The following is a 19,931-nucleotide window of genomic DNA, read 5'->3' on the forward strand; positions in this document are numbered from 1 at the left end:
ACGCAGCACCCCCCCACCACCACCCCGCAGCTGCCAGCAGAGCCGGGGGGCAGCGGGGATTTGGGTGGCCCCGGGCTCCGAAACGGTCACTGGGCGCTGGGGAGCGGCGAGGCTGGGAGGACCCCGGCCCCGTGGGGGCCCCGGGGTGCCGGGCACTTGGGGCGATCTGGTTTTTCACGGCATCGTGCTCCCTTCTCACGCCCGGGCTCCCCCAGCCTGAGGTTTGTGGTGCCGCATGTTTGGGGGGGGGGGGGCCGGGGCAAGCGCCGCTCCCCGGGGACCCCCCATCACACCCTCGGGGAGCCCAGAGGGCCCATCGGGAAACGCAGAGTTAACGGTCAGCAACAGGGAGATCGGCCTAAATCTGGCGCTTATTTGGGTTCGGTGCCAAAAAAGACATTAGGAAGCGGAAGAGGATTTGTTCCCACGCTGGGGCGGCCGGGGGGTGCCCCGGGTCCCGCAGAGCCCCCCGGGGAGGAGAGGTCCCGTGCTGGACGCGGCCCCTGGCGCTGGGAGACGCCGGGTGCTGTTAACAGGAGGAAGGGCAGGTTGGGGGCAGATTTTGGGGGGGTGGGGGGGTTGCCATGGGGCTGGAGCGAGGGCAGCCGGGCTGAGCGGGCACGGCAGCAGCTTCCTTGCACCGGGGATCGCTGGCTGTGCCAAGAGGCGGTGCGGGAAGCACCCCCGGGCCTCGCCCCATCCCTCCCTGGTTTTGGGGAGCCGGGGGCACCGCTGGGATGAAGACCGCGGGCTCCATCCCCGGCACGAGGCCGGGCCGGCCCGGGAGGTTTCCTCGGCCGCCGCCGCCAGCCGCCCACGGAGGAAGGAGAAACCCGGCCCATCCGGCATCAAACCCTCCCACCGAACTGCAAAATAATGATGATGATAGTAATAATAAAAAATCAATAAACATTTATTCGATACAGCTGTTTTTAATACATACAGTACATCGAGTTACCCCTCCGCGGTGCTCGGCGGCGCGGCTGTTAAGAGCTGCTGTTACAGTACTCTCCAACTGAGGATTTGTCAATGATTAACAAAAGAACAGATCGTCACAAATCGGGAGTTTATTATAAGATAGTTTACTGTTAAAACAATTTTATTTTTTGCAAATAAACACTTTTTAATATATATATTTATATATTTATATATATGGTTACAAGTGATAAATTGAAAATTCTTTTTTTTTTTTTTTTTTCCATTTTCTTTTTTTCCCCAAAATACACTTATGCACTAATAACTGGCATCGACGAGAAACATTCGGATATGCCGTGGGATGGGTGTCACCAGGAGAGAAAGAAAAGAACACAACGCTCCCAACGTTCACGGGCGCGAGCCATGCTCCGGGCCGGGGCAGCTCCACCGCGGCCGGACTCGGCCCTCGCTCCCTGCCCCGGAGGGTGACCGTGCCGGCGCGGCACAGCCGACCTGGCCGGCGCACCGTGGTCGTGCCGAGGGTTTCCTGCCCGCGGCAGCCCCCCGCAATCGAAGCTTTCGGGGGCGGCTCCGTGAGGTTTTTTTTCCCCGCGGGGTCGCAGCCCGCCCGTCCCTGACGCCACAGAGGTTTAGCCCTTTCCTCGGGGATGTGGGCGGCCGGACGGCGGGTCTCTGCAGCGGCAGAGGCGCAGGAGCCGCGGGAGCTGCGGTGTCACGGTCCCCAGGCGGCTGCAGAGGCAGGTGCCACCCAGGGACGCGCGGGGCTGCAGCCGGAGGAGCCGCCCCGCAGCCCCCGCCGTGCTCCGAGTCCCCACGCTCCCGTTTACCTACCGTGAGCGACCCCCCCCCAAGCACCCCGGGCGGCGGGTCGGGACCGCGGGGGTGACGCCACTCCCCAGCACCCCTCTCCCCTTCGCGGGGCTTTACGTTGACTGTAGGTTATTCCTCGCCGCCGCAGGGGACGACCCTGTGGCTCAGGCCCCTGGCCTGAGGGCAGGGGGGTGCCAGGCCCGGGGGGGAGGTCCCGCGCTGCCGGACCCGAGGGTCTCCAAACCCCCGCGGGTGAGGGGACGGAAGGGGAGAGGACGCGCTCGTCCCCCGTCTCGCCTCGCAGCCTCCACCCGCCCCTGTGGGTTTAGGTGAGTTTCTCCCCCCCCGGCCGCTGCCTCGGCGGGAGCACCCCAACGGGCACAACCCCAACGGGCACAACCCCATGGGCACAACCCCAACGGGCACAACCCCACAGGCACAACCCCATGGGCACAACCCCAACGGGCACAACCCCACAGGCACAACCCCAATGGGCACAACCCCATGGGCACAACCCCACAGGCACAACCCCAACGGGCACAACCCCATGGGCACAACCCCACAGGCACAACCCCACGGGCTCCCGCGATGCCACCGCGGCTCGTCCCCGCCAGCTCACGTGCAGGGGGCAGGCAGCTGCCGGTATCGCTCTGGAACCTTCCCTGGACAAGCAGGAGACTAAAGGATGTCTCATGGAGAAGGTGGCGGTGGGAGAACGTATTCCTCTTGGGTGATGACTACCGAGGGAAAAATACCTTTTAAGGGGGGGGGAGAACCCTGAAGATTTCACTTTCTCATAAAACTTTCCATTTGACCGAGGAGCTGCTTTCACAGGGGGCCGAGGAGCGTCTCCCAGCTCTGAGGGTGACGGGGGACAGCCCCAGCACTGGGACCGCCGTCCCCACCGCCCCGAGCCCATCGCCTGCCCCGAGACCCCAGACCGTCCCCGGGGTCCCCTCCGGGACGGTATCATCCCCGCAGGGCCACTGGGGCTGTCCCCGCTCCTGCCCCTCGCTCCTCCCGGGACACTCGTTTGGAGACACTCCCGTTACTGAAGCAGCGGGACGGGTTTGGAGCCGGACCCCACAACGACCCCCCCAAGCTGGCCCTTCCCCAGGTCTCCCCCACCCCGAGCAGCTCCCGGCCGAGCTCCTGCACCGGGGCTCACCCCCAGCACGGAGCACAGTGCTGCCTGTCAATTTAATCAAGGAGAAGCCAATTAATTGCATGTTAATGAGAATCGAGCCCTGCGCTATCCCCAAGGGGAGGCGGTGGGGATTATAAGGTCAACGTCCAAACCAGCAGCCGGGGGCCAGGCGGGTCCCCCCTCCCCGGGCCAGGAGCTTTGCCAGGGCCTTTCCCCCACGGTGGGACATGATTTCGGGATCCAGCGGCTCCCTCCGCCCCTTGGCAGAGATTTCGGTGCCAAACTGCGTGCCAGGTCCCCAGCTCTGCCCGCTCTCCCCTTCCCGTCGCTGCCTATACCCCCCCTGGCAGCTGCAGCGCGCCCCCCCCCAGCACCCCCTGAGCACCTTCCTCGGGTGCGGGGGTCCCTCCTCGCCGGCCCTTCCAGCGGTTATTGCTTCAGTGAGCGGGCACGGGGCTCTGCGGGCAGCCGGCGCCGTCCCTCGGGCTCAGCACAGCAAAATGCCATCGTCCCCGAGAGCGTCCCCACGTCCCCGTCGTGACAAAGACTGAGACGGCTCTGAGAGCACGGGTCCTACGGTTCCTTAAGCTCTCCTCCCTTCCCCGGGGAGGCAGGATTTGTACCGGCGACACCATCAAAACAAAGATCAGATGAAACGCGAGCGACGAACAGGCTGAGCTGCAGCGGCTAATTAAGCTTTCTCACTAATTGCTTCGAAGCCCGGCGCAACCAGCAGCGCTCAGGCGGGTTCCCTCACCCGCAGGCACGTGCCCAGCTCGCGGCTGAGCGTGCCGGGCGATGCAGATGGTGGCATCCAGCCGCCGGGAGCCTCGGCCGGAGCAGGAGCATCGGCTGCCCCGAGAAGCCGCCCTGGCTTCAGACACCGCCGTCCCCTCCCTCCTGCCGCGGCTCTAATAACCTGCCAGTGGAGAAGGACGTTAATTATTACTGAGCGTCTCCTCAGAGCAGGGAAACGATACTGAGCCTCCGGCGGGCGGAGAAGAGCAGCGAAGGAAACCGAGGGTTGAGGTTTTAATTGAAGTAAAAGCAGAAGCTCTCCTCCCCCTGACGCCGCCCTCCCGGCTTCCGCACGGGGGAAAAAAAATTGAATTAAGGTTTTCTGTTCTGTTACTGAGAGAAAACATGCCCGTTTCCCAAGGACCGAGGTAGCCTGGTTTTTGTCTGGAGACAGACGCATCCTGGTCCAGGGATGGTTCCCTCCAGGCCGGAGCGAGGTGTTAGGACGGTATTAGCACAGACGCAAAGAAAAGCCCGGGGAAAGAGAACAAGCAAGGGACAGCGCGCCGTGCAGGGACTCCCTATCCCCGAGGAAGACGGTCGGGGGCTTGGATGCATCTCGGGGGAGCCGAGACTCACCCCACGGTGGGTGCCAGCCCGGAGGGACAAGGCGAGTGCAACATGCCCGAAAGCAGGACCCGTGATTGTCACTTGATGCTGCCCCCTGTCCCTGTTACACACCTCCCGCGGCCGCAGCTGGGTGACCGAAACCCCATTCCTCCTTCCTGGGCAATCGGCACCTTTGGGATGGGGCGTGGTGGGGACTCGGAATCGTCCCTTCCGCCAGCCGGACCTGCCCGCGCCGGTCGGGCAGCTCGACGGCTGCCGGCTCACCCCAATCCCGGCGCTGCCATCGCGGCGTTGCCATTGCCGCTGCAGCGCTCCGCATCCGGCTACGTTTGCAACGACAACTTGAGCACCGGGGCGCAGCTCCCCCCATCACCACCACCACCACCACCACCCCCCCCCGCCCCGGTCTCACCGTGATGCTCTATGGTGCTCACGGCATTCCCACGACTTTCGGTTAAACCCAACTCCTACCTGATCTATCCTAGAGCAACCCCCCCTCCCATCGACTTCCAGGGGTGCTCACACCTCCCGCGCCCCCGTCTCGCAGCCGCAGCCAGCCCCGCCATCTCGGGACGATGCTCTGCCGGCCCCGTGCCACACTCCCTGCTCTGCCTGTGCCTCGCGCCGCCGAGACAAACCCCTGCACCGAGCCGGCCACAAAGCCGACACACCACGGAGCCGGTCCCTGCCGAAGCACGTCCCCTCTCGGCCCGGGGCTGCGGGAAAAGCGTGACCAGGACCCCCCACAGCATCCACTGCCAGACCCTGCCGTCCCTCTGTCCCTGCCCGGCCGCTTGCATGGGTCAAACATCTTTGGAAACACCGTCCTGGGAGCAGGGATGCAGGCGCTGCCTGCACCGGGAGGCTGCAGCTCGCCGGAGGCTGCCCGGACAGGCGGGCAGCAGGCAGCACTGCCGCGGGCAGCCCCCCGCCCTGGCAGGCAGCCGCAGAGAGACCCCGTCCAAGGGGACCCCGCTGCTATTGCACTTTTCTTTCGCTTAAGCGTCACCAGTTTGGCGCAGGGAGTAAGAAGGGGAGTCACGGGCAGGGCGGGGGGGGGGGGGGGAAGCAGCAGGGTCCCGCCGGGCAGGGGCGCGGGCAGAGGGGTATGTACATGGGCAGGGGGTGGAGAACGGTCCAGCTTGCTTGATCCTGTTTGTTTTCCAGTGTGAAACAAGGTCCGTGACTTGTTTAAAGTGGTTAATTGGTATTTTCTGTCTCTTTTTTTTTTTTCTTTTTTTCTTTTTTTTTTTTGTAAAAAGGGGGTGAGTGGAGGGTGGGGTGGGGGGGAAGGTGGGATGGGGGCGGACGGGACAGAAAACCAGGAGAAACCCCCACCCTGTTACCCTGGGCTGTAAACGAATCCTCGGAGACGAGTCTCTGAGCTGCTCATTTCTCGGGCATCTTACTGGCTCCCCCCTTCCGCTGGCTCGGGGGCTTGGGGACGCGCTCATCCCCGTCGGGGCTGCCTCGGGAGCCTTCCCAGTGCTCGAGGGTTTTCTTGTGATTAGTCTTTGCTGCCACGCTCTCTCTGCCCTTCGGGGACGTTTCTGGAGGCCTCTCCTTGGGTTTTCTCCCCCTTTTCTTCCCGCTTGTGCTTTTCTTTTTCTCCTCCTTGCTGGAAGAAAGCTGTTCCCTGCTTTTCTTTTTCCGGCTGGCCTCTGCAGAGGTTCGGAACCAGTTCTGTGTCCGCGGGGTGACACAGGGGTTAGTGACCATCCTGGGGCCGGGCACCGGCACCGGCACGCACAACCCACGCCTCGCCTGACGAAGCCTGGACCGCCCCACGCCCCGCTGGCATCACCTCCCCGAGGACAAGCTGGCCAGCGCTGGGCAGCTGCAAAGGGCCTGGGGGACCCAAAGAGGAACAGGGAGGTCCTCCCCCCGACTGTCACAGCATTGCTGACGCTGCTGGGAGCTGCTGTGCTCTGCTCTTGGCAGACACGGACGGGTGGAGCGGGGCAGCCCCGAGGATGGGTACGTTGGAGCAGGGACCGGCCCCGACCAGCCCCAGCCGTTTCCTTACCTCTGAGTGAGCCTTGATGATGTGGTACTTGACCCCGCTCTCGGAGCTGAATTCCTTCTGGCACAGGAGGCAGCGGTACTTGCCCACCGAGTGGTCCCCCTGCAAGACAGAGCATCCTCCTGCAGCTCCAAGCAGAGCCGAAAACGCCCTGGAGGGGTGGCTCCCCCCGCCCTGCTCCCCCCGCTGTGAAGGGAGGTTGATGCCTGAACCTCGAAGCAACAGAAAATAAACGCTCATGTCTAAACCACCAGATCTCTGCCGGCCCTCGGTCCCAGGCCAGGAGCTCACAACCGCATCTCCTCCTCTGAATTTCAGCCCGTGCCGGTTGTGCCGCAGCAACGTTGGCGGTGCCCGGCCACCACGACACCGGCACCAGGCACCGAAGCACTGGGTCCTACCAGCTTGGAGGGCAGCGAGTGGCGGGTTTTGCTGCCTGCGCATCCCCAACGCCGGTTGCTACGTTGCCACCGACAGCGTGTGTGTCCCCGGGCGCGCGGGGGGCTGACGGGGCCGATCGCCCCATTTCCTCACCGACAGCAGATTTGTGATCTCCTGGGACTGAACCGCCATCTAATTTACGTCCAACAGACTCACCTAATTTTCCTTTTACGCTGTCAAAGAGACGCAGCGGCTGCTGGATTTCTGTCATTACAGCCCTTGTGGGGATGACTGATCTCCCGGCTCTGCCGCAGTTCAGGGCACAGGGGAGATAATGTGCTCTCTATTGACGAGGGGTTTATGGATGGGCCCCTCCAGGCGATATATACGCTCCCTGGGAATTTCTCCATAGCTGGCTCCGTGCTGTAAATCTGGATTTAGACAGGTCTTTCATTTCAGGGACAGGCAGGACGCGGGCAGGCCTGGCCCCGCTGCAGGCTGGCTTCAGAAATACTCATGAAAAAATCACCTCGGCGCATCAATCCCTGCTGAGGATGGGGTGCTGCCTGGGAGCATCCTCCGCTCTCAGTAAGGCTTGATGTATTTCAACCAATTCTGCAGGGTTTTACAGCAGAAATCACAGGCCAGCCCAGGAGGGGCTGTGATTTATGCCAGATTTGGTGGCGCGTGTATCCTATTGCAAAACTAAATCCTTTGTAAGGGCGAGAGTCCTGCTGATGGCAGTGCGCGGGGGACACGAAGCAGCAAACTCCCCCAGCGCTGACCCCCAACACTCAGCCCCCGCCACGCCGGACTCGCCAGACCTGGAGGGTGCAGCTCTGCGGTTAAAGAAAATGCTCGTGCAAACGCCCGGCTGCTCCCTCTGCACGGAACCAGCTGGAAAATGGCTCCATTTTCTCTCGGAGACCGTTTGCTGGTGGGCTGCCCGGTGCTGCAGGCTAGCGGAGGAACTGCCCTGGTCTCTTGTGTTTGCACTTTTATCCTGCATAAACACAGCTTCTTCTGCCGGATCTCTGCAGCCCATTTTCTAAATGATCTCATTAGGGTTTGATGTTCCAGCTAGTGTTGGAGGAGCGCGAGAGTTTGTGTTTTTAATAACCACGGGGTATGTATTGGAACTGCCTCCTGGAAGCTCCATTCAATGGAAGCTGCAGCTGGAAATGTTTCAGGGTATAAAGCTTTACCAGCCCTTACTCGGTTCCAATTTGAGGGACCTACGCTGAGCTCCCGATCCCTCCCCCGTGGCGGCGGCAGGCCACCGGAGCTCACTGCAGCCGGCAGCGTTGCTGCTCTATCGAGCGAGACGGCACCGGTCTCTGCACAGACCGGCCGCCTCTTCCAGCCTCAGCTCCATCCCCAGGAGGCACCGCACCAGCGTTTCTCCAGCTGGGGAAACTGCTGGGCTTCCAGAGGGGCTGCAGGGCTGCCCAAATCAATGGAGAAAGACCCCCGATTCCCACCTGCCTCAGAAAACGTTCAGCTTCCAACGCCCAGCTCCCTGGCTCTGAGCTGCTGCGGTCGATGCGCGGCTGTGTGCGAGGTGCTGGCCACGCTGGGTAGCCAAAGGCTCGCAAACAACTCGGGGGTTGCAGAAGCCACGCTGGGCAGGGGCTGCTGCGGGACGGGGACGCTGAGGCGGGAGGACGCGAGGCAGGCGGGCTCGCTCCTGCTGCCCCCATCTCCGAGGCACTTGGTGCGTCGGAGGTCTGGGCCCTTGGATGAGACATTTGCATTGCAAGACCTCTCCTCCAAGGCTGGGGCGGTGGCTAAATCCCCTCCATCACATCTGCTCAGCTCGAGCCTCTCTGCCTTCGGCTGCCCGTGGCTGTGGGTTTGATCCTGCCCAGGAGGACGGTGCTGAGGGTGAGTGGCTGGACCGGGATGGTGTGACAACGGGCTGAGCGGTGACAATTCAACGGGCAGCGGCATGGCTCGGCCAGCCCTCCCAGCAGTCATGATCCTTCAACCCGTGCCTTGTCCCTTGGCCTGTTGCTTCCCAACAGCCCTGGGGGGAGAGAAAACCAAAACCTAACCCCATCTCGAGCTGAGGCTGTGGAAGGAGGGACCTACCTTGTTGCAGTTGGCCAGGTGAGCTTTCAACCCCGAGACGCTGGAGTAAATGGCTTCACAGCACTGCAGGAAGAAACAAAGCAGGGTTTGCCACGATCCCCCCTCGTCTCCGTGCCTTCCTCCGTGCCGGGGCCGGGAGCCCGCTGCGCCAGCAAGGCCACGGGTCCGGGCTAAGCAGCGTGAGGTTAATGCTCTGCGAGACGTGGAGGGCTCTGGTCACGCGTTTCCTATTAGTGCTAATGGGAGTCATGTGGCCACATCCCTCTGCAACGGGCTGAAAAACGTCTCCCCCAAATGTCTCGGTGGAAAGCGTACATTTGTGAGCAGTCGGGAGGTCCTGCTGGGCTACAGGAGTTCTTGGAGCCACAGCAGATGCTTAACGGAGAAATCACCTGGGCAGCAGGATGACCAGTTTCTGCGCAACCTCTTTCCGAAGTGCCTGTGTATGACATTAATTAGCCAGCGCGTCTCCCCTGGCCTTGTGGTTAACGGCCTCATTCAAAACTCCCATTAGCGAGGCTTTGTTTCAGATGATAAATCAACGGCCCAGCACAGGGGGTGGGGTTCACCTCCCCGCCAGCTCAGGCCAAGGCTGCACGGACACGCACCATGTCCCCGAGGTCTTTGCCTGTCACAGGGCTTTAAAAAGAATGGCTTCAAACCAGCCCCGGCTTTACTCTGGGAAAAGCAGGTTCTCTGCATAAAAAGGCTCTCGAGCACGGAGCGTGCAACCCTCGCCCCGTCTGGATCTCAGGAGCTCCCCAAAGGCAGCTCCAGAGCCCCAGTCAGGCGATGCTGAACTGCCAGCCCAAGGGCACCTGGGGAGAGGGTGGCCTGGTCCCCAAGCCCGGTGGCTCGAGCGCACCAGGAGGGTCCCAAAGGCGGGACACGCTTCAACCAGGCATGGCAGCAACCCCAGGGAGAAGGGGTGGAACGAGGGTCTGAGCATCACTGCTAGCTTCGTCTGGGGCCCAACAAGACCCTGGCTTTGGTGGGTTTCTGCCCCAAAAACTGCCCCCTTCCTCCTGCAGACTGAGACCAGCCGGCCCGGAGAAGAACAGAGATGGTCCTTACGTTGTTGGGACAGTTGATGTGGCCCTTCTCCTTCACTTCGTTCTTCCAGTTTTCTAGCAGCCTCGGATTGAGCTTTGGAAGCCCCGGTCGGGTGTAATTGAGCTGCAAACAATAGAAGATGATTAGCAGAGCGGCACACGCCAGTATGGACCTTGGTGGAGTCCTCGCTCTTCACATGGGTCTCGGGTCCGCCCCCGCTCCCCCCCACCCCCGGAGAAGTGAATCGGGGCTGAAAACTAGTTGGGAGGCTTCCCCCGGAGATGTCATCTCCCCCCCGGGCACGGCGCAGCAAGGGGGTGGCTCTGCCCGCTGCTGTGCCACCGGCGAGGCGGCAGCCGGGCTGGGGGGCGGCTCCGGGCGAGGAGCAGGGCAGGAGCCCCCGGTGCTGCAGCCACCTCCACGTGGTGCTGGCAAACGGGAGAGAGGAGGCTCCTGCTCCTGGGTCCGCGCCCCCATCGCGGGGCCAGGCCCGGACCCGGGGTTTTCGGCGCATCGCGTCGGCGTGGCCCTTCTGCCACGTTTCATAACCAGGAGAACAAACAACCCTGCACGCTGGGCAGAGGGGACGGACGCCAAGAGCCTCCATGGCTGCCTTCCACCGATGAATGGGCACAACCCGTTAAACAATGAAAGGCTCTTGTGTCTCTGCCTCTCCTTCTGGCGGGGCTGCTCTTTCCAAGTGCTTTTAATTACCGTTTTATTAGCGACTTTGAGGTTTAGCATAGCGGACCGGCCTTCCCAACTCCATTTCTGCATGTTCAGCACAAGCAAAGGCGGCTGCAGCATCTCCGTGCCTCCCGACTGCCGCGCTTGGCCCTACCTGTGGGGCTGGTCTCTGCCTGCCACCGTGCCACCGTGCCACCGTGCCAAGGCCCGCAGGGGACACGGCTGCTCTGCCTGCAATCTGAGCTGCTCTGCCTGCCTGCTGCGCAACCACGTCAGCACGACTCCCGGACCAACCTACCGAGCTCTGCTAGGTCTGACGGGTGTTGCTTGGGTCCCAAGCCCCAAACTTGCCCCGAGTCGGAGCAGGGCTGGGTGAGCTCGCACGTGGCACATGGCACCCTACGGGCGCGGGTGCTGCTCTCCGTGGGCACCTCCGAGCGCGGGGCATGGCTGCATCGATGCATCCGTGCTGGCCGGGGAGGATACGCAGACAAACGGTGCTTGCAGAGAGGTGCAAACCCAGGCCCTGTTTTTGAAAGGTGCCCCTAGGACACGGAGCTCACGGTTCCGACGCGGCGGGGAGGCAGCTGGCTGGATTTCTTTTCCAGCTGTGATTTTTCCTGAATGTGCTGATAAAGCCGCGAATTTGCCTTCGTCCGGCTCCCCCCAACAGGCTGCTCCCAAACCTCCCTGCAACGAGGAGCTCCCACTGAGAGCTGGGGATGTGGAGGGCTCAGACAGCAACCGCTCGTTTCCACCCAAATTTAAGTGATCCACAAGCCCCCGCGGCCCCCACCTCGGCACGTGGCGGGGCACGGCCAGAGGAGAAGGGAGCCCGGGGAGAGCTAGGCTCCGCGCGAGGGGCAGGGGCAAAGGGTCTTGCGAAACAGTGCGACGAACACTGGTAAGGACGGGTGTGGAAAAATCCCCCGAGCCCCAGCATGCTGCCATTCTGTCGTGCTTCGCGGCTGGGGGAGATGCCAGCAGAGCTCTCTGAACTGCTGGGATGGTGCATCTACCAACCGCCTGGTCCCCCGCCCGGGGAAGGCAATGCCACCTCCGGGGGAGAACACAGGAGTCCCTTTTTGTCATTGATACTGAGAGCCAGGATGCCAAACGGCCTCCTTAATTAAAAACCAATCAGTCCCATGAATGAGCAAACATTAACGGTAACCGCACACAGCCCCAGCAACAACCTCTCCCTCCGCGCGTCCCCCGGGAAGAGATGAGGGGGGGGACGTTCAGAGATGCGGACTCTGCTGCTCCGGCTTCCCACTCCAGAGAAAAATCCCTCCCCGCTCTCCTCCAACAGCCCTGCACAATAACATGCAAATCCCATGTCTTCCTGGGGCGCTGCGGTTCTGGGAATGTCAAAGTCATCTTTATGTCTCTATTAAGAGGGAGCCCCAGGCATGGAATATTTTTTTTTTTTTTTCCATTTATTTTCCTCAAACAGCCTGTAAGTGAAAATCTTCATGGCCAAATCATTAAATGACTACAACTGGTTTTGGCCGCAGCCCATCTCTTCTGAACAGTCGAAGGATGCCGGGGTGGGAAGGCTTGTTTTCTTTGACTGATGGTTTTATTTAATTAACTTTCATATTTCAATCCTCTCTGCTCCCTAGACAGCTCTCCCCTTCCCCAAAATATATCGCAGTAAATGAGAACCATGCAGGCTGCCTCGGCCCCGGCCAACAAACTCCCCTGGAAGCCTTACCGAGGTCCCCAGCGTGAGGCACGGCTCTCCCATCGCCCCGTGGAAACCGCGGCTGATGCCGTCCGGGAGGCGAAGCCAAAACACACCCAGGGACGCTGGCCGGCAGACGGGTCCCATACGTGGCTCCAGGCAGCTGGGTCACACCACACCGGCGCTGCCGAGCAAGGGGAGGAAGGATGGACTCGGCTCCGCCAGGCTCCGGGTCCGCAGCTGGAGCTGGGATCCGGTTTGGCCCACCAGTGACATGAGTCCGCAGGGCTCAGCCTGGCTCCCCCCTGGATCGCAGGGCCATTGTTTTGGGGGATCAACCCGAGCCAGGCTCTTCTGGCTCTGGAATTTATCTTGGCTCCAGGACGGGGTTTTCTGAAAAACTCAAGCCTGGAGATTACTTTTCCCCTTTAGCTTTACGACTGGCCTACGGCAGCCCTTCGCTCTGGACCCTGATCACCCCACCATGTGGCACCCAGGCTCCGGGGGGGATGCGCAGCCTCCATGGCTGCCCCCAGCCCTGCAGCAACACCCAGACCCCGAGCCCCGAGGCGAACAGGGTGCTCTTGCACCCCACGGAGGAGCTCTGCATCCCTCCCTGCACGGCACGGGGGCTGCCTGGGATGCAGGAGCCCACCACCACCTCCGGCACAGAGCTCGCGGCACCTTGAAACAAGCCACCCCACCTCAAGCTCCACAGGGAAAGCATCACACCATGAAACAGTGAGATTTCCATGGCGTTTTCTCCCCTCTCGCCTCTTAGATGCCTCTTCCCTCTGCTCGAGGAGGTTGTTTCTCTCAGTCCGGCCTCTCAAATGTGTAAGGGCATCATCCCCCACCAGATCCCAGAGTCCACCACTGTCTGCCTGCACCACCGAGCTGGGAACCTGCCGGCCTCTCGCTCCTTCCATGGCAGCCCCGAGAACGCTCATGGGCAGGTGATGGCCCCAGCGAAGGCCGGAGGAGGGTCGGAGGGTTGGCATCATCTTCACGGAGCTTCTGGAAAGGGGATTTTTCCCAGAAAAGCAGCAGGGGTGTGCCCTTTCCCATCTGACATCCCCAGCAAGCGGCCGTTGTGAAACACCCCATCTGTTTCAGCTTATCCAGAGGCAAATAAAGATCGGAGCGAGAAAATAAGGCTCCAGTGTATATTTAGAAATGCTGGATTTGGTTAGTGCAGAATGAAGGCAGCGCAGGGCCTGGGATCAAGCAGCAATCGTTTATTCTAATGCCATTGCTTTGGTGCGAAGGAATCTGTCCTCCTGGGGAAAGGCGAATGCATCCCACCACGGCCCACCAACGGGATCCAAACCCAACGTCCCTCTCCCCAGCTGGGACCGGCTGCCACGTGGGCCATGCCTGCGGGGGGGGCTGTGATCCCCCGTATCCCATCAGCTTGCTGAGGAGCTGCGTGCCTTCCCCTGGGGAAAAGCTTTGCTGCCTGGAGAAGGGATGGAGAGGAGGGGTGGCTTTCTTCATCAGCTCCCTTTGAAATCCACGCTGGGACCGTGGTGGATAACTGGAGAGCTCGGGGACAGAGCGGGTCCTGCGCTGCAGCAAGTCCAGGTGCATCCAGCCATCGCTGGTTACAGGCTGGAGCTGGGAAGCATCCATCCCTCTGGGACCCTGGAAATCCCCAGGTCTTGTTGAGACGGTGCAGGAGCAGCCGTAATCTGCCGCCGATTCCCGACATCCCACCTCTCTCCAGGTCCAAGCCAGCGAGGGGGGCCTGCGGGCCCGGCAGCGTAATCCCAACAGGTGGGCACGGCCCGTGGGAAGAAGAGGCAGTGGCGTGGCGGCTCTTCTGGGAACCATCAGTCCTACCGCCCCGGTCACGGTTCGCTGGTGTTTGTCTTTCCGCAGCTCCAGTGGCTCCAGGTTGTCAGCTCCCTCAGAGGGACGGCCACCGCGCGCGCTCGGCAGGGCGGTGGCACGGGGACGTGGGGACGCTCCTCCGAGCCTCCCGCACTGCCTGGGGCTGGACCCGCCACAGGGCTGTCCTGCCAGCATGGCTGAAGCCAGTTCTGAGGGAAGGGCTATTTTGGGGGCTGTAAAAGGGTCAAACTGGGTGCTTGCTGGCGTGTTTGAGCTGCTTGCAGTTGGGAGGTGTTTCTCCCCGCACCCTGAACTGGAGCAACTTGTAAACGTAGACCAGTCCTGAGCGACGCAAGATGCCGCTCAGCAGAGCAACACAGACTGTGCTGAAGTCAGCAAGCTCCCACCAGCCTCCCCGGGCAGAACCTGCCTCCCACCTCCTTCCCGCACTGCTCGTCGAGAAAAAATGTCACAGACTGAACAGATTATATTTTAGAGTGTTGTCAAGGGAACATGACAGTCACTGCAAGACGCGCCCGCAGGCACACTCACAGCTACATACGTATTCGCCCACTGCACTGACCTCCTCTGAAAGCCGTCTGTGCGACACACGGCCAGCACAGCCGGGGAGAGCAGCCCGCGCAGGGCTCCAGGTCCCGATCCTCCAGCCCAAGAGCCTTGTTTTGCCACCTCAGAGCTGGTCCAACTCCCCCCTTGCTCATCTTCAATGCAAACCTGCTGCCGCCAACCTCACAGCAATTCTCTTTGTTTTTTAGCGCTGAGATGGAGCTCAATTAAACTTAAACAATTAGACTCTCAACACAAGAAATGTCTCATAAAAACCACCACCGCCACAAACAGCACTTCACAGAGCAATTATGCCAGTGGCTGAGACCTTTATGATGCCTTTGTATGTCAGCTTGCACATGGGCCCTTTGTCCAGGCCTGGGACTCCTGGCTGCTCCCTCAATTCAAACAGAAAATACCCAAAGTCAAGAGTAAGGGGAGCAATTCAAGGAGGAAAGAGTGGAACACAAGTGCTGAGGCTGGAGGGGGGAGAAGAGAGCACCACACCTCTCCTCCCACAGTATTTGAAATGAAACAGCTACTTTGGGCTTGATTTTTTTATGTTATAAATGCATTGCAGCTGAAGTCATCTGGAAACCAACAATGAAAACACCAAGCATTGGAGAAATAAAAAGTTTGCAACCAGTTCTGGCCCTAAAAACCCCAGCTCTGCTCCAAGGCGGCCGGCAGCACCGCGGCCGGATCCCCTTCCGCGCCAGCCACCGGGATGCCAAGGCTGGTAAAAAAGATGCTGGTTTGTTTGTGTGCTGGCTTTTCACCGCGTGCAGAGTGGGAGCCGAGTCAGGCTGAGCTCCTCCAGGTCTCTGCAGGACGACGGTGGCGCTTCTGCCGAGAACACACGTGTGCCAGGACAGCACGGGACAGGCTGCGGCAGCGGGAAAGCATTTCGGCCGAAGCTCTGCTGTTGTGCCACCCATTTTCCTGGGGCGAGCCGCATCGCTTCTCCGGGCTGGCTCTGGGACTTGGGCTGTTTTCCTGGCTTGAGGCAGGTCCTCTGGGCTCAGGCTGTCCTGCGCTCTGCACGCTCATGGCAGAGGCACCGCCACACTCTCCTGCTGCAGCAAAGCTTTAACCTGCTGCCCTCTGCTCCTCACTCCCATCTTTGCAACGTGCCCAATATCCTGCCCAGGGTGAATTTCGGAGCACTGGGCAAGAGATGCCCAACTGTTCAGAGCAAGAAAAAGACCTAGCACCTAACTGCAGAGTTACTTGCTCAGGAAACAGGCTGCAGCTTGTGCAGAGACTTGCAGGACGGCTCTGCGTTGAGTCCCGGTGCTGGCCAAAAAGTATTGACCACAGGATTAAAAAACTCCGACTCCCTCTCTTTTTTTCCTTTTACACTGAAAAGGTTTATGATTTGCTGCTGCTTCGTTCCTTTTATGGTCCAGAAGGAGCATTCCTGGAGGGAATTTCAGCTTTGGGACATTCCCAGGAATCACATCCTCCCACAGCCAGGAGGGACGTTTGATTTAACATGTTACTCCAATGCCTCCACGAAGCATTTCACAAACTGCTCAGGGCACCGACTTTCGCCGTGCAGATCCCACAGCACCAGGCCACGCGTGCATCGCTGCTGGAGACTGCAGGGCTCAGCCCTGCCTCCACGCTCCGGTTTCCTCCGCTCACAGCAGCACTGCTCCGCCGATGCTGCAGGCCCTTTACCTCCGGGGAAGCATCTCCCAGAAATTAAGGAAGAGACGTGGAAGGGAGGAAATTCCACCTGGGGCATCTTTGCTCTCTGACAGTGCAAGGGAGATCGTTTCAGATCCAACCTCTGCTCTCTTCACGTGCTCCTCTTGGCTGCCAGCCCCTACTTCTCTGCTGAGCACGGACCAGAACTGACCTACCTCCACAACATCCTCTGGGCTGGAACTCTGATCTCTCCACTGCCCACAAAGCGCCACCTTTTGCTCCAGTTAGATTTGGGCCCTGGCAGTGGAAAGGGCAAGGCTGCCTGCTGCCAGGCTTGTACGGAGCCTCCAGACCACTGGGGCTCAGCCTGTGCTGGGTGGGCTCTTTAGCAATAAATTTGCCATCACAGCTAATTCATTTAAGGCACAGAAAATGAGGCACGTGCGCCCTCAGCCAGCTGGGGCCACGCTGGCACCCCAGGATCTCCGCGTACAGCTAGTGCAAAAAAAAAAGAGAAATAAAGGCTTCTCACCCGCTTCGTTTCAGGCACCAGGTCGTCCTTCATCCTCCGCTTGGTCCAATCCTTGGCGAGCTCATCCTCCGCTATCTCCTGAAGGTGGAAGACGGCTACTTGGGCTGACGTCCGACGGATGCGGCCGCTCGGGGTCCTTTCGAAATCTTCTATGGGGCCAGGCTCCGGCTTCACCTCTGGCTCCTCCGGAGGCTGCAACAGAGACAGAGTCAGGAAGGGCATGATGAGGGGAGAAGAGGCGAGCTCTCCGGCTCCGGGACGGGGATGCTGGGGTTCGGGCTGTGCATTTGCAGACCTGCTTTGTGCGGGCGGGGGCTGCAGAGACCCCAGCGTGCCTCTGCACCCGAGCACGGGAACAAGGGGAGCACCCCTCCCTCCCTCAGCCCAGCAGACAGCCATGCATTAGACTGATCGTGTCCTTTCGCACTCCCACGTGTATAAACGTCTCCATTTATTAGAGTTAGGGAGTTATTAGCGTCGGATGCACTGTCAGTAGGGATCAACAGAACAGAAAAGGATGCTCCCCAGGGACGGATCCTGCCACCCCAGCGCTGGCAAGCAGCCGGCACTTGCTTGCTGCCGAGGGAGCGGCCCGAGCTCTGGTTTTTTTCCCTGCAGAGCATGGATGCAGGGTGCGCTGGAGCACAGCCCCGCGGGCACCAGGGAAGGGGAACGCTCCTGACCGCTCCGCTCCCGTAAATGCAGCATCCTGTTTTTTCGGAGGGGCGGAGGGGGCCGTAGCCCGTTCCCCACTGACACTGCATGGTACAACACACGCGCGTGGTGACGTGAGGGAGAAAACAACATCGGTCCGACGTCTGCACCTGCCTTGCCCGGCCCGGCCCTGCCCGGCTCTGTCCTGCCCACAGGCTCTGCAGCTCTGCAGTCACCCCCAGGGGGGGATGGCCCCGCTCCTCGGGCTGCGGAGGCGTCCGGGGGGCTCACCGAGGCCGTGTGTTCTGACCGCACATGGTAGTCATGGCCGGCCTTGGATTTGTACTTCTTGCCGCAGTGTGGACAGCTGAAGACAGGCTTGTCGGCCTCGGCAAGCTGCTTCCCACAGCGCTTCTGGTGGTACTGGTAACCCATCAGGCTAGAGAAGTTGGCCATGCAGCCCTACGGAGATGGGGAGAAGGGGAAAGTTAAGGAGGGCTGGGGCTTCACGTGCCCATGTCGAAACGGTCGGGGTGCCGTTGCTCCAGGCAGGAACATGTCCCGAGGAGCCCCCTCCACAGAGCAGCTCCGCCAACCCGTCCCCTCCGAGCGCTGGGGGATCGCTGGCCAGCCCCTCTCCCCCAAAGAGCCACGCACAGGCACGACAGTGCCACGGAGGGACGCGGGGAGCAGTCCCTGTCCCCGGCGCTACCTGCCCCGACACACCGACAGGGCTCTCCGGACAGATGCACGGTGGGCAGCGGGAGGGGAAGGCGTTGGGGAGGCACTGCATCCGCGGGGACAAACCTCTGCCGCACGCCCCCGTTACCTGTTCGTGACTTGTCTGCAACCGGCTCGCGACCATTTTTTGGTGCGGTTCGGTTTAGTTTTACGCTGTGCCCAGGACAGCGCCGGCTGTGCCCCCTCCTGAGTTCAGGAGGCAGAACCTGCCCCTCAGCGCTCCTCAACCTGCCCTACGCCCACCCTCCTGCCGGGACGGCCCATCGCTGGAGCGCACGGAGCCAGCAGGACGGCGACCGGGATGGCTGAGCTAAGGCGGAAAAGTCGAGCGCGTGCCAGGGGATGCCTGGAGAGTGCACGTCCCCCTCTGCATCGGAACTCACTCCTTCCACCTTTTCACAGAATGAGAAACAGGAATCGTTCTCGTACCTCATTGGGGCATTTCAGTTTTCCCATCTGCTTTAGCACTTTCCTCAGCCTTTCCCGCTCTTCCTGTTCACCAAGTCCAGCGGTTTCCACAGGAACAGGCTGGAAACAAGGAAGTAACAGAAGCGACAGAGTCAACCATTTACTCATGTCCTCTGTGCCAGGAGTGGGTGGTAAACCTCTGCCTCGCAAGAGCTGCCCTTGGCTGGTGGGAACCTCTCGTTAGAAGAGCTGGATCTCCCACTGCTTTACCGCATGCCAACGCCTTCATCATTAGGTGCCAGATCTGCTCATGCCTTTCCCGTGTTTGCACCCAAAGGGCCAGCTGAGAAACCCAGGAGCAGTTCCTGCACGGAGGATTCACCAGCCAGACTGAAGAGCAGGAGATTAATGCACATGTAAAAGACAAGTCACAACTGGTAAGCACGGGACATGCAGAAATGCAGTTATGCCTTGCTCTGGTGTCTCGGAGACATACACGACCAGATTTTTAAGAACAGCACCTAAATTGGTGCCTGCCAGATTTTATTCATGGTAAATTTTGTGGCTACTTCTCACATGCACAGTGGAGAGCTAAAGACTGGATTTTGAGATTCGTGCAAGGCAGAACCCATCAGTCCCAGATTTGCGGGCACAGTTTTGGAGGCCGAGCTTTGCCACTCAAAATCCGCCTCACCGTACTCACTGAATCTTCCCCTGAAATCCTGTTTTATTTTTCCAGTCCTCTGCTCTACTGCCCGGGATCAACGTGAGCCTAACTAGCTGCCAGGGAAGGAATGGCTTTGCTCAGCAGGGAAGGGGAAAGGCCACCGTCTGGACTGAGCAGTTTGTGAAATGCTGCAAAGATGGTGTTGTGAATCCCTCCTTTACAAAGACAAAGGAAAGCGGACTGCCGATTGCTTCGTCTTCTGCATCTGCATGGAGAAACAAGGCGCGAGATGGAAGCAGCCCAACTCTCTTACCTTGCTGACGTGTTCAGCCATGGTGTGGTAATTCAGCCCAGCTTTGGACTTGAACTGCTTTTTGCAATGCTGACACTTCAAGGCATCCTGCAGCTGAAAGAATTAAAGGCAAGTCACCGTGGAGGCCACAGTCCACCATTCATTCTTCCAAGGGCTGCGGCTGCTCGTCAATAAGCCCCATGGGTAGCTGTTGCTGCAGCTGTACCCAGTGGTGGGACCCAGCAGGCAAGGCAGCGTCCCTGTCCCCCATCCCAATCCCAGCCTGCAGCTCAGAGTCTTCTCTCTGTTGTCCTGGATACTGTTATCAAACCCACATGCCCCAATTTTTGGAAAACGTTCCATTTTGGATGTAGATTTAAAGCCCCACTGGCTGGAAACAT

At 60.4% G+C, this 19,931-nt stretch overlaps 1 protein-coding gene across 2 annotated transcripts in view; it reads right to left on the bottom strand.

The window, feature by feature from the left end:
- Positions 1–5,550: 5,550 nt before the first annotated feature.
- ZNF512B (zinc finger protein 512B) overlaps positions 5,551–19,931 on the bottom strand; it is a 31,853-nt gene continuing 17,472 nt past the window's right edge. The window contains exons 10-17 of one of the 2 annotated variants that reach the window (XM_076352187.1): positions 19,552–19,644; positions 18,593–18,691; positions 17,714–17,884; positions 16,769–16,960; positions 9,831–9,932; positions 8,757–8,819; positions 6,288–6,386; positions 5,551–5,944 (exon numbers count right to left, since the gene is read on the bottom strand). In XM_076352187.1, the coding sequence (XP_076208302.1) occupies positions 5,651–5,944; positions 6,288–6,386; positions 8,757–8,819; positions 9,831–9,932; positions 16,769–16,960; positions 17,714–17,884; positions 18,593–18,691; positions 19,552–19,644 (1,113 nt within the window). In that variant the 3' untranslated portion in view covers positions 5,551–5,650. Of the gene's footprint in view, positions 5,945–6,287; positions 6,387–8,756; positions 8,820–9,830; positions 9,933–16,768; positions 16,961–17,596; positions 17,885–18,592; positions 18,692–19,551; positions 19,645–19,931 lie in introns of both variants that reach the window. The other variant, XM_076352186.1, reaches the window with a different exon arrangement.

This window comes from Aptenodytes patagonicus, chromosome 14 (genome assembly GCF_965638725.1).
Source record: "Aptenodytes patagonicus chromosome 14, bAptPat1.pri.cur, whole genome shotgun sequence".
Classification (NCBI taxonomy): domain Eukaryota; kingdom Metazoa; phylum Chordata; class Aves; order Sphenisciformes; family Spheniscidae; genus Aptenodytes; species Aptenodytes patagonicus.